A 14,956-nucleotide genomic window follows, 5' to 3' on the forward strand; every position below is an offset into this window, starting at 1 on the left:
TGAGACTAGGACAGGAAAGGCTGAAGTGACACAGAATATCACACCCACAGCACCACCCCCTCAGCCACCACCATATGAATATAAACCATTTGCATTTGCAGATATGAATTGCATTTTGGCTAAATTACCTTCACCTTCGGAGGGAGGTGGCCCATGGATGGCTAGATTAATGAAAGCCACCATGGGACACAAGTTAGCGCTCGGAGATTGGCGAGCACTAATGTGCGAGAAAACAAGCCCATGGGAGATGGAACAAGTAGAAATGCAAGCAGGTACCAGACAAATACCTGATTCCCTACCGTTTACACATTATGCTACGGCAATTTGTAATGCGATGCGCAAACGCTTCCCAGTGCCGCCAGGAGCTATGCATACACTGACATTCACATACAAAGATGGACAGGACATTACTGAGTTTTTGTCTAAGAGCAAAGATACATGGACTGATGTAGCGGGGGAACACCCTAGTGCGGGGGAGTTACACACCACATTGTTCAGGAAGGCAATACTGTCAGCTCTCCCTAAAACAGTTAGGGGGGTGATGGAGTTAAATCCAGATCTCCCAGGTGCCAATACTGAACATTGGGAACGTCATTTGAAATATCACATATTTAGAGAAACAAAGTGTGGAAAAGCAGGGAAATGATTTGGCACAGGGACAATTGGTGGAACTCAACTTAAAGGAGGCTAGAAAAAAGTTGAATGATGTAAAGAAAAATAACAACAACACACAAATGATTCAACAACAGCAGCCGGATTGTTTTGATTCCCAACATGGTGGGATATTTTCCCACAGGCATGGCAAGGACAACATTGGTCTGGACAAAATTATCAGGGGGTATTTCTAGAAGACAGTGAGGTGGGGGTTTCAGAGGTTGGGGTAGGGGACGTAGCAGGTGTAGGGGTAGTCGCGTAAGAATCGGAATTCTCGCACTGACCGCACCACGTAATGTAATTGAAGTTACGTTAATGTATGGGAAGCTGCGTGTGGATTTACTCCTCATGCGGCTATACCAGGAATTGAAGGTAAAATCTCGTTTGGGAATTTAATTAATTATGAATTAATTAATATTAATAAACAAATTAATTAAAATGTAATTTAAGGACCGTCTCATAAAATCCTTGACCAAGGACCGTCTCATAAAATCCTTGGATTATCAATCACAATATTCAACAATAAATTGCTAAACACAGAATTAATAATAAGTTTTGTACTGGGGTTACTCAGCGGTTCACAGTGAACAGTAAGGCCTATTCTCTGTGATCAGCTGGGGTACACAAGCACAAAAGTTGATCTGAAGGCAAAGTTCTATAATAGGTTGGTTGGGTGTACAAAGTAACAAGGACAACAAAATGCAATCAAATGATTTACTTTTATTAACTACTAGGTAATCTAATAAAATGCATTACATTCAAAGTCGGTTAAATGGAATAATAACAATAATAATAAGGCACAATAATATAAAACAAGAAAGAAATAAAAGAGGGGAAAAGAAAGAAGAGGGGAACAGGCGTTCAGCCTGTGTGTGTGTGTGTAGCAGGGGTCTGGTTGCTAGGCTACCATGTGTGTGTGTGGTTGACTAAGTTAGCATTAGCTACAGAAAGCATAGACAATGGAAAGGCTACTGATAAGTAGCTGCTTAGCAAAGGCTTAATGTCGATTAGGCAGGGCCCAAAGGGTCCACAACAATGTCTGGGTTTCTGTAATAAATGCACACAATTCCGAGTGGAATAGAGAGAGAAATGAAAGGGGATGAGAGAGTAGTGCTCAGTGGGAGGAACTCGCACTGATTACTATGTGTGGGTCTGTTGCTGGGCAACAATGGCGTCCTCTCGGCTAGGTTAACGTTAGCATCAGAACCGGGAACAATAGGGATAGCTAGCAGCTATGTAACAAGTAAACCGTGTGGTTTCAGGCGCTTCAAGTCCCGTAGTGGACGCGCGAATGTATCAAAGGGTTCTGGAATTAACGATAACAAGTCCAAGTAGAACAGGGAGAGAAAGAAAACGAAATAAAAGAAATAGCAAGTGGGAGACGTTGCCGTCTACGCAGCCATTACTAGTTGTAAAACTACAGGAAGTGGGGTTTCAGCGTGCTTGTGTAGGCGCTGCAAGCCCAACTTGGCTAATGGCTAACTTGCAGAGCGCTCCGAGCAGAGTTGGCTATTCAGAGAATGGTTTACTACAGATTATGCACTCACAGTGTATAAAAGAGTACCGAAATGCTCGGAGGGTTCTGAGAATCAAGTATTTCGAAAGGGAGAGAGTGAAAGAACGAGAGAGAGGGAGAGAGACAGAGAGAGAAGGGAAAGAGAGATGGAACTCTAGTGGCTATGCGTGTCTGTGTAAACAAATGGTTAGCGTTGCGTTGCTAACCTAGGGCTTTGTTATGGCCCGTTACAACAAAAAGGCGCAGCGCATGTATTTCTGGAGTAATGAGCGAAACGGTCGCGCTGTGACGATTCTCGGAGAGCTCCGAATATTGATGGTTAAATCAATACCTGAACTATTCCGTGCGAACGCCACAAGCGGGGTCGCCAGGCTTAGTAGCCAGTAATACAGAATGGGTTAGCAGAGGGGAACCTAAGCTAAGAAGAAGGATAGACAGAGAAGCAGGAGAAATGCAAATAAACATGTGCACATGAAAAATAACTCAAGTCATAGTTCAAAAACACATCTATCTCAGTACATAAGCTATGCCCAGTGCCTACTGTGTGAGATGAAGAGGAGGGTCCAGTTTCCAAAGGCTCGGTACGTCCGTCTGGAAATGGGGATTGCAGTCCACGTTTCTCTCGTCCTCGAGAGTTTGGTGCTGCAAAAGTCTTTGTTGTTGCGGCTTCGAGATTCTTCGGTTGAATCCCAAATGCAAGAAGTTTGTTCCACGGAGGCGTGCGTGGATATTTCTCGCAGTGAACTCGCCTTTAGTTCACAGTGTCCGGATGAAAGTCTTAAGATATGTCCAGGCAAGATCTTAGACTTGAAGTGAGGAATTCTTTGCAAAGTGTTTTAAGCTTACAGTGTGTGTAAGATGAACTCAGCAGTCTATGTTTGTTATTCGGCCAGATATCAAACAATACTTTGTCCAAAATTGCGCAAGTTGCTCTATACGTCTCAACTGTCCCGCAGTCAAAACTAGAGTGACGAACAATAGAGTTCTTCAGCGGAAGCGGAAGCATGTAGTAGATTGTAGTCTTTCATGTTAGCATTTAAGGACGTCCTGGTTCCTATCGGCTTCCGGCCTCCATTGGGAATGAATAGGGGTAAATTTCAAATAAGCTCCGAGTGCAAGCACGCGCTTAGCGAACCCCCGCAAACTGTCGAGGGTGTTAAAAATAGGCTGTAGGTATGACATGGTTGATCATTTTGTGTCAAACTTCGACATAAATACGATGTTGCGTCCATATGCTAAACCCGGAAGCTTTTGGCGACTACAGAAACGGCGCCAGTATCTAACGGCATGTACGTGCGGAAGGTTGTACCCATGGCAACCAAAGGAAAGTATGTAGTTCGGAAGTTTTAATGATCAGAAAGGGGTTAGCAATATTGAATTATAATCGTCATGATTTAACATGTGAATACACCAACATGATGATACGATCCATTCCACTAATGAGAAAGGGATGCGGGGACACGCTAATGTTCGTTGTTGCCGTGCAACTTATATTTTTGCCAAACCTGAATCTCTATGGCGTTTTGCAATGTAAAAAATCGCCAGGGAACCGGTAGTCCAAACGCCGCATACAAGTTGACGTCAACGCTGAAGAGCTCTATGGTCCCTGGGGAACACTTCACGTGTGGCCAGGTGATTGTGAATGGGGCTTTGGTCACAGCGCCTCCTAAAGGAGGAGGACTGAGAACAACATGGCAGGGACCCTGGGGTAGCCATTTGGTGGTCAGAGGGGAAGTAACTCTGTTACTAGTGATTATTGATGACCTTCGTCTCAATCATCATCAGTTTGAGTCACATGATTCTCATAACTTTGTCATGAGCTTCTCTGCGTAGAGAAGTGGCAGGAATTGTACCTACACAGGCTCCAGGATATGTCCCCTCCTGAGACGTGCTTTACATGTGGCCACTTCAGGCGAGACAATGCCCAGTGAATTGGGGTACTGAAGTTTTCCAACAGCAACCACCATTTGTCCCAGCGCTGCCGAAAATATTCACACCACCATCAAAGGTGCCTCCACATCATCAGGCACCTCATGCAGACATGGCTCACTATGGGCAGTCTCCAAGTGGATGTATACCAGTTACTGAGGAGCCCCGAGGGCTCAGGCGGAGGCGGGTTTGGCTGACCCCGTCCTCCATTTTTCCGTGACCCTGCCCAGTCAAGTTGATGGGGCGGGATCTGTTTGTGAACTGTGGGGCTTCAGATCATGGGGCTGATGGATTCATGCATTGTACAAATGGATATGAAATGAACTGTTCTCTGCCAACTATCCAACCACTTCACACATGATGATGGCTGCTGGTGCAGCACCCCAAACTCAGACACAGAACCGGAGTCGGCCCAGTTAGGTGCGTACCATCAGTGGCGTCCCTGGTCGCTAATGCTATGTCCATACACCCCTCTGACCACCCCCTACCAGGTTACTTTGAAGTATGTAATTATAATGAGATATAGACCTATGCATAGGCCTTTATGGGAAAGTGAATGATTAACAGTGGGAAGTGAAATTGTAGGCCTATTATAGGCTAGGGGACCAGAAGGCTGGTAGCTGTTGTTGAATTGACATCAACATAAATGGTATGAGATGAGTAAACTCACCTTACCACACATAGTTTTGCGGACGCTAATGACACTAAATAGTTATAAACCATGAGTAAGAGATTACATAACATTAGGCCTACTGATTGAACACAGACACCAATTTTAATGTAGGCCTACTCATGTAGGCTACAGAGAAGGCATCGTGTTACATTAGGCTCATTTGGTTAAAGCACAGTCAGATATATATGTTATGGCAGTGAGAAAATAGAACATAATTTTCTTATGTAGCCTATTTTAAATGATCTTCCCAGTTCACTTTGGTCACCTGGTTCTCCTTACATTGTTTTTGACATGCCGCGCCTTCAAATGAGTTTCAATTAATAAATTACATACACACAGATGGCTATTTTGCATCACACTAAGCCAACAACAGTAATGGAGATCTTGTTTTTTTAGGTTTGACAGTCTAGTACGTACTATGTCCCAGCTTATGGTAGGCAACGGAGCATGCGTAATTTAAATGCAGGGGAGCAGTCTTTTCTGTGATTAAAACAGGCTATTATAACTGATGCTGATTCTACTGTGCCTGATAACATTCATATTTTATTTGGATGTTTTCTGAAAAAGCACACACGTTAAACGGTGTGCTATTTCAGAAAAAGTGGGGTAAGAGATAATAATAATTAAATGCAGAGGGAATGGTAAAATGGAGGCCTATAGGCCTATAGGACTATATATATATAAAAACTTGTTGGCTTGGAAAGATTGGCAACTGAAAGTCATTGGATTATGGAGAGCACCGGATGGAAGACGGGTGTTACCTCCAGGTTCAGTTAAGTTCATTTTACAGGTAGCGGTGGTGGTTGGTAGTTTAACACATTGTGGGAAAAGAAAAATGCAAAGAAAACTGAACTGATGGAATGTTAGTTTTGAAATTAAATGACCTTACGAGAATCTTAGGTGTGCACATTACAATGGTAGGCACGGTGTATACCGACAACAATGGATGTTTCTTTTACCAAAATATCTGGACAAGAACTAGTTAGGCCTATTGGATAACAAAGACATGATTTATGAGAGGGTGCCGATGTCTCGTGGTCACCGTGGATGCATACACTGGTTGGCCAGAGCCAATAGGCTACCCATTATTAGAAGGTCCTCAAACAGGGATCTTGTTTCTTTTTTATTCTAACGTATAGGTTTTCAATGAAAATATGTTTCTATAATGATGGTCATTAAAATAAAACTTCATAGACGGTTGATAAAGATTTGGGTTGTAAACATGTGTGTCACAGTGTCTCATCCCTAATATCAGGGGAAGGTTGAATGGATGAAACAATATGTGCATAGATTGAATTTTAATTGGGTCAAAGTTTACACCAAATGAGATCTTACACTTATGATTGAAATGGTCTAATGATGTTGAAGGTTTGTTGCAATACAAGCCATACTATGCAAGTAACTGTTTTGGTGTCAGATGTCTTATCACAGGTTGCAGCTGAAAGGAGACCCAGTGGATCATGAGCCACCAGAGTGGGTGTTTCTCAAGGAGGTTGAGGTGGTTGAGAGAACTACACAAGCAGTCCGCCTTCATTCTAACAACATTTAACATTTAACAAACTAACATTTTGTTTACTAACCGTATCTTAACACAATGCATTGGGAACATGGAATTATAAGTGGTTCATGCTGACCTTGTTTTTCATCATGCAGCACTCATGCAGTGGAAAAGGGGGACCCAGCTTTGAAATGTTTGAGAAAGTGTAAAACTTTTATCCCAAATAATTCAGCACCGGATGGTTCTGTTAAGCGCACTTTGAATGGGTTGAATGTGCGGTCGGATAAGATTCATGAACATTTGTGTATCACTAACCCATGGATGATGAATTTTATTGATGGTTCGGAAAATGAAATTTCTTTTCTGTGTTTATGTGTTGTTTATCTGTGTGTGGAGTAATATCTGTATTGGTGCTATGTATGTGGATGTTGCTGTGTTCCCTGCATTAGATATTGTTACAGAAATTTGGACGCCTCCAGTGACACCAAGATGGAACAGACAGTGACCTTTTGGACTCAGACATGGATTCAGATGATGAAACCTTGCTTGGATGATGATCTCAAGTTTTTGAGATCAAAAGGGGGAATTGAGAGAAATATCCTTTTTAAATATCCTTTTGTAACCTATTTCCTTTTTATCAAAGCAGTTTAGTTGTTAGTAATTAGAGAATGCTTATAGTATGTGCATTAGTTTATAAATAGAAATCAGTGTTCATATTTGTGTGCATCATTATATTGGAAATATAATCCTATGTGGTTTCAACTAATAAACTTGTGAGTAACCATTTGTGTTTGTGACAGGCCTGGTGGAACTTTTTGTCCATGTGGAGTTTGGTTGACCCGTTCGAGTTTCTAACCTTATTTTAAAACCATTTGCTGTCTGTTTGGGAACAAGGTCCGGCAGCAGCTTTTAACCTAATCTAAACTTCAGGGATGGCCACAAACCGGTCACACTCCTCGTGGTCTCTCCCTGAAGGATGGGTCAGGGTCTGGGAGTAGGCACCAGGAAATGTCACGACCCCTGACTTATGGGTCTAGTCAATGAATATCAGCAGGCCTGTGTATCTGCTCTGTGTTCTCTGTTGGTTTCTCTCTTAAACAGGAAAACAATGCCCAATACCAGCCCACCCTAAGTAATGACAGGAGGACCAGGATGGACGAGAGGGAGATGGCTGGACCGGAAGACGGCGTGCACACACTTGTTGCTAGGCACATAAGAACACATAGACACTTGTTTCAACATTACATCTCTGACAGGTCACAGACCCTCTTCCCCTAATACAGCTCTGTCCCCCTCCTTCCCACCGTTTCTTAATTTGCCAGGCCAGAGTTGACCCCTGATCTTTTAGGAGTCAGGATGTCTGTAAGTTTAGTTGATTATATGATCCATATGTTACAGGGAATAAGATTTGTCACTTCATTCCCCTCTCCCCCTCTCCCACTGTCCCCTCTCCCCTCTCATTGACCTCCCCTCTGACCTCTCACTCCTCTCTGTCCCTCTATCTGTTGTCTACACATTAGTGTCTGGTCCATGAACAGACACACACACTCCTACACATACACACACACACACACACACACACACACACACACACACACACACACACACACACACACACACACACACATGAAATGACAAGTAAACACATAGGCACACACACACAGAGAACTCCTTTATAAGACACACTTAGGGAAAGTCAGGTCAGTTTCCAAATCTTGGGCTGAGAGAATACTGTTATTGGTCAGGGATCGATCAAGACTAGGAAACTCCAGAGCTCTGTTATGCTTCTACTATTCGTTGTCTAAACTTTGACAAATTACTACTTTTTGTACTTATACTTTTTCGGAATTAAATCATTGGATTTTTATTATACTTGAATACTGAGTTGTTTGCCTTTTTTACCTCGAATAAAGAACACGCAGGGAAGGGCAAAAAAGCCAGAAATTTCCAACATTACCGAGATAAAATCTTAAGAGTAGCTCATGACGGTTTAGCTGGACATCTGGGTATAGCAAAAACGCTGCGTCGCATCACTCAACATTTTTACTGGCCAACTGTTAGGCGCGATGTCAAACGGTACTGCAAGACATGTTGTGTTTGTCAGTTAGCTGGCAAGCCCAACCAAGTCATTCCGCCTGCGCCGTTGTTTCCAATCCCTGTCCTCGGACAGCCGTTTGACACCGTCATCGCTGATATTGTCGGACCCCTCGTCCGTGCGAAGGGTGGATACCAGTATTTACTGACAATGATGTGTGCTGCAACCCGCTTCCCCGTGGCTATTCCTTTACGCACCATTACCACCAACGTTGTGCTTAAAGAGCTGCTTAAGTGTTTATTATTTTTACTATCTCTATTATTTGCATGCAGAGAAGTTGTTCAAGAGTCTTTGGGATTCAGCCCGGCTGGTCTCGTGTTCGCTCACAACCCGCGAGGGCCGTTGGCTGTTGTCAAAGACCAGTGCTTTGGTGATGGCCCGTCTGTATCCGTCCTATCGCACGTGTCTGAGTTTCGTGACCGCTTGCATCGGGCTTGTGTTCTTGCCAGAGAACATCTCGAACAAGCCCAATGCAAAATGAAAGTGTGGTATGACCGTTGGCGTCAAAAACGTTTATGCCACATTAACATGCTGAAACCATTTCACGAACGTAATGACCCCTCCACTTCTTCCGCGCTGCCAGACCCATGGCCACCTGTTGACCCGTCGCTGTCCACTGGCGTGGTGCTGATCTCTGCGGAGGAGGAGGACGATGATGTAGGCGATAGCCCGTGTCGTGGGGTTGTGGAGGGGCGCCTTGACAATACTGCTATGATTTCTGTGCTCGACTCCCACCTTCCTCACCTGTCTCCTTCGCAGAGAGCGGACATAGGCCTACTACATGTAGTTAGTCAGTTTCCTGAGCTGTTCGGTGATGTTCCTAAACAATCACCTATTCTCTACCACGACCCGCTCCAATTTCTGTCCCGCATGCGAAATTCCAACCAGCGCCTTATGCGGTGGAGTTTGATCTTGCAGCCTTTTAACCTGCAGATCAAACACATACGGGGTACCGACAACGTCATTGCAGACGCTCTGTCTAGGGTACCATGATTAGCTGATTGTTACGGTAAAATCGTAGTCTTTTTGTTTTTTTCTGTTGATTGTTTCAGTGACGGTGACTAGGTACACGTACCTAGTCACCACCACTGTTTTTTGTTAATCGTTTTTTATATTCTTTTTGTTTTCTCTTGAGTCCCAATACGGCCGTCCTGCCCAAGGGCCGCGCGGACTTGGTGTATTTTCTGTTATGTTTTTTTTTGTGTTTGTTTTTTTTTGTTTTTATGTTGACGGTGTCACCATCTTGGTGTGGGGGTGTTACGGCCTCCCACCACTAGGGGGACACCGTCCCCATTTACCTTTATGTTGCTGCCTCTTTGTTTCCTTCTCCACAGGTGCTGCCAATGGAGCCCATCCCCTTCCTTCCATTTAAGCCAGGGTGGCAGCCTGGCTTGCTCTCTCTCCCCTGGGCTCCATGGTGCATCTGTGGCTCCCTTTTGTTCTATTATCATGTTACTTTTGAATTAGTAAATAAACAACCCCTAGACAAACGAGTGCCTGGACCTCATTCTGTCCACCAAATGGTTACATGTTTTAACAGTTTGTAACACCCCCCCCAGGCTAGATATGGCAGCAGCCTAGGGCCCCCCACCACAGGCTAGATACTGCAGCCTAGGGCCCCCACAGGCTAGATACTGCAGCCTAGGGCCCCCACAGGCTAGATACTGCAGCCTAGGGCCCCCACAGGATCGATACTGCAGCCTAGGGCCCCCACAGGATAGATACTGCAGCCTAGGGCCCCCACAGGCTAGATTCTGCAGCCTAGGGCCCCCACCACAGGCTAGATATGGCTGCAGCCTAGGGCCCCCACCTGCCAGGGGCCCCCACAGGCTAGATACTGCAGCCTAGGGCCCCCACAGGCTAGATATGGCTGCAGCCTAGGGCCCCCCACCACAGGCTAGATACTGCAGCCTAGGGCCCCCACAGGCTAGATATGGCTGCAGCCTAGGGCCCCCACCACAGGCTAGATATGGCTGCAGCCTAGGGCCCCCACAGGCTAGATATGGCTGCAGCCTAGGGCCCCCACAGGCTAGATATGGCTGCAGCCTAGGGCCCCCACCACAGGCTAGATATGGCTGCAGCCTAGGGCCCCCACCACAGGCTAGATATGGCTGCAGCCTAGGGCCCCCACCACAGGCTAGATATGGCTGCAGCCTAGGGCCCCCACAGGCTAGATATGGCTGCAGCCTAGGGACCCCACAGGCTAGATATGGCTGCAGCCTAGGGCCCCCACCACAGGCTAGATATGGCTGCAGCCTAGGGCCCCCACAGGCTAGATATGGCTGCAGCCTAGGGCCCCCACCTGCCAGGCCCCCACCTGCCTAGCTTGTAATTTTGCTGCAATTTTGCCTTCTGGGGACCCCCACCTCAACCTGTAGCCTAGGCGCCCTTGGCCATCTTAATCTGGCCCTGCTGACACACGTAAGTAATGTACCGAACCTTCATTCATTTACTCATTCACAGACACACACACACACACACACACACACACACACACACACACACACACACACACACACACACACAGAAGCAAACACCAACCAAAGTAATGTACCTTCCTTGATTCACAATCAAAAATGCATACACACAGTGCACACACACACACACACACACACACACACACACACACACACACACACACACACATACACACACACACACACAGACAGACTCACACACACTCACACACACTCACACACACACTCACCGTCCTCTGCAGTACTGTTGATGAGTTGGTTGCTCCATGTACTCCAATGGCCCTGACCTGCACATGAAATAACAGGAGTTGGTAGCTATAGTAACAGGAGTTGGAAACACTATATAGTAACAGGAGTTGGTAACTATAGTAACAGGAGTTGGTAACCATAGTAACAGGAGTTGGTAACCATAGTAACAGGAGTTGGTAACTATAGTAACAGGAGTTGGTAACTATAGTAACAGGAGTTGGTAACACTACATAGTAACAGGAGTTGGTAACTATAGTAACAGGAGTTGGTAACTATAGTAACAGGAGTTGGAAACACTACATAGTAACAGGAGTTGGTAACTATAGTAACAGGAGCTGGTAACTATAGTAACAGGAGCTGGTAACACTATATAGTAACAGGAGTTTTATTTCCTCATGCACAAGGAATGCAAAGATTAACTCTTGGAATTACGATTAATTGATAAGCAACGTTTCTCCCCCCAAATGTTTCCCATGAAAAAAAGATAAGATGTAAACATTAAACTAAACAATTCCTTTAAATATTTATATTGTTTATTCCAAAAGGGGAAATGTTCCCAGTCGTCTCACCCCATTTCACCTGCATCTCTCACCAGTAGAAAAATTGCAATTAATTTTTTAAATCGATTAACGCTTCAATCGACTACCTCAAGAGGCCATTTTTGTAATTCAGTAGCCGTGTTATGCATTATAGGACGTGGTTATTGAACAGCAAAAATGGCAACCACAGGTAGTGTGTAGTCTTTTCTCCCACTGAAACCCATTATAGCACGTGGCTATTGGACTACAGAAATGGCTTCCTCAGGTAGTGTGTAGTCTTTTACCCCATTGAACCCCATTACAAATGTCGGCTATTAGGGATGCAAACGATTAATCGATCAATGCATTAATCGATTAAGAAACATTAATCGCAATTAATCGACAATTCAACTGACAAGAGACCCAGGTGAAATGGGCATGTGAAGAGTGAGTTTGAAGAGAGGTGTGAATAGTGGGAATATCTAAATCACCTTTGAATTAAAGAATTGAAATATAATTAATTTAAAGGTGGTATTTTATTTCAATTTTGAATTAATTTTTTTAGATTTAGTAGTTTTTTTTTTCGAGAAACATTGAGATTTCGGGGGGAAAACGCCACTTAAATAATCGTAAGTCGATCGATAAGGCTAATGATTAATGAAATAATCGATAATTTGCATCCCTAACGGCTATTGAACTACAACACACAGTAGCGTACCTACCGAGGCCAAGACGGCACCGCACGCGGGCCGAGTAGCGTACCTACCGAGGTCAAGACGGCACCGCACGCGGGCCGAGTAGGTGCGACTGGGGACGAGGTCACACACCAGAAAGGAGAAGTCGGACACGGTCCTGTTCTGGATTAGGATCTGACCCACACACACGCACACACACACACACACGCACACGCACACGCACACGCACACGCACACGCACACACACATGTAAACACACAAACACACACACATGCAAACACACGCACACACACACACACACATGTAAACACACACACACACACACATGCACGCACACCCAAACACACACACACACACACACACACGCACGCACACACACGCACACACACACACACACACACACACACACACACACACACACACACACACACAAACACACACGCACACACAGATTTATTTGAGGCTGCAATGGAGTATGTGGGTTATGCGTAGGGCTGAGTACCGATCAGAACTTTTCGGTTTCGGTTCCAGTTCCAGAACCTACGTTTCGATGCCGATTCCTGACGGTGCCATTTTCGGTTCCTAATTTATAAACACTGGGGATGACGAAAATTTAAAAAATCTTAACCGACCACCTTCATTATCCAGTTGAATTTATTTTAAATTGAAAACTACAATCTAAATCCAACCCTATCCATTTCGTGCTGCACGTCTTTGTCTCCGGTGAAAGATGAACTCTCAGCGATGGGAAGCTACGTGAGAAATCAGAATAATGTGCTAGGCAGTCTGAATCTCTGCCTAACAGAACTGGCAGATAGAACAAGAGTCAGAAAGCTAATAGAGGTGACGTGAAATAATTTTTATTAGCTCCAATAGTGATTCTGCTCTATCCCATTCGCTCCCCTTCACGGCCCGGGAAGGACACGGCAAGAAGGTGCATTGCGATATCAATTCTCCCTGCTACAATGTAATTATAAAACAGCTGTAACTTTTCACATGTCTTTGAGAATGTACACTTATTGTAGTAGTAGTTTAGCCTTGCCAGCAAGACGAAATTCCCCAGCTAAATTCTCTCATCTCCAGTGCCTTTTTTTCTATCTATTCTTCTCTCTGTCTCTTACCCTCTCTCCCTTAATGACATGACACATTGCCATAAAACAGTCATGAAAGTAAATAGAGTAAATAAAAAAACTTAAAAAGCTTGTGCTCTCTCTCTCTCTCTCTCTCTCTCTCTCTCTCTCTCTCTCTCTCTCTCTCTCTCTCTCTCTCTCTCTCTCTCTCTCTCTCTCTCTCTCTCTCTCACACACACACACACACTAGTGGTGTGGATCGCCACTGCCCTCATGATCCGATTCCATCACGATTCGGGAGGTAGCGATTCGATTCTATGCGATCCGATCCGATCCGATTCAATTCTACAATGCATTGCAATGCATTACATTTCTACTGAAAGCAAAGCAAATGTTTAATCAGTCATGATGAGGCAATACAAGTGGTCAGATACGGAGCAAAAATGTATTGGCTGTTTTCTGTATCAGTCTGTATCAGTCTTGCAATGTTTTGAAGTGCTTTTATTTAATTTAACATCCATTTGCTCCCGAAATATCCATGGAAGTAATTGAAACTTTAAAAAATTGCCGGATCGATTCTGGAACTTGCCGGATCGTCCATGCCCCGCATTGGATTGCATCGCCGAATCGATCATTGTTGATACCACTAACACACACACACGCACCTGCTCAGCTGAGTGAAGTTCGATCTGCATCTGCAGGATGTTTTTGGTCGTCACCTTGACAACAGAAAGAAATCCTTCATGACTATCAGATGAGTATTGAACAGGATTATTATTTAATAATTAAAATTCATTTTTATAATTAGAAAAAGAACGCCGCTAGACTGATAAGGCCTTTGACTCCAAATGTTTTACCAGCAATTTTCTAGCTATGGCTAGTTCATGAATTGGTAATGAAAAGTTGAAGGAGAGGAAAGGTGCAGGACGAAGGACACTGTAGTTTTCAGAGTGAGGAGTCCGCACACTTAGAATCCTTTTTGTTGTGTTTTATTTTTTCAAAAATAAAACACAACAAAAAGGATTCTAAGTGTGCGGACTCCTCGCTCTGAAAACTTAGTAATGAATAGTGACATGGAACAGGAAGTGATGTCATGTCTACCTCTGTCTTTGATGGGGTGAAATAGCCGCTCTCTTCCCAGTGAAGCCTCAGGCAATCAGGCTTCCCTTCCACACGCTGTAGCTCAGTCAGGACCACAGGATGCAATCTGGCTGCAATAACATGAAATAATAATGAATAATAACGTAATTAACATGAAATAATAATGATTAATAACGTAATTAACCGGAATTAATAATAAAAAATGACGTAATTAACATGAATTAATAATAAAAAATGACGTAATTAACATGAATTAATAGCCATTGCTTAGTAATGGCTTCTCCTCTCTTCCACACTCAGTTTGGTCAGGAGCAGAGGATGCGATTTGGCTGCAATAACGTGTAATTAGCATCAATTGATAGTCAAATAAAATTAACAAATTGTTTAATAACTGTTAACTAATATAACCCGACGTATTACTGCACAAACTCGCCACCATGTCAATGGGAGTCACAGCATAATACAATTGAGGTAAAGGGTC

The 14,956-nt window shown here is 44.1% G+C and overlaps 1 protein-coding gene across 1 annotated transcript in view; it reads right to left on the reverse strand.

The window, feature by feature from the left end:
• LOC134442191 (uncharacterized) overlaps window positions 1–14,956 on the reverse strand; it is a gene marked incomplete at its 3' end in the record, with an annotated part of 33,959 nt that overhangs the window by 16,353 nt on the left and 2,650 nt on the right. Inside the window, exons 3-6 of the mRNA XM_063192450.1 lie at window positions 14,476–14,585; window positions 14,040–14,093; window positions 12,376–12,478; window positions 11,073–11,129 (exon numbers count right to left, since the gene is read on the reverse strand). Coding sequence (XP_063048520.1) covers window positions 11,073–11,129; window positions 12,376–12,478; window positions 14,040–14,093; window positions 14,476–14,585 — 324 coding nt within the window. The remainder of the gene's footprint in view (window positions 1–11,072; window positions 11,130–12,375; window positions 12,479–14,039; window positions 14,094–14,475; window positions 14,586–14,956) is intronic.

Source organism: Engraulis encrasicolus, unplaced genomic scaffold, assembly GCF_034702125.1.
Source record: "Engraulis encrasicolus isolate BLACKSEA-1 unplaced genomic scaffold, IST_EnEncr_1.0 scaffold_123_np1212, whole genome shotgun sequence".
Taxonomy (NCBI): Eukaryota; Metazoa; Chordata; class Actinopteri; order Clupeiformes; family Engraulidae; genus Engraulis; species Engraulis encrasicolus.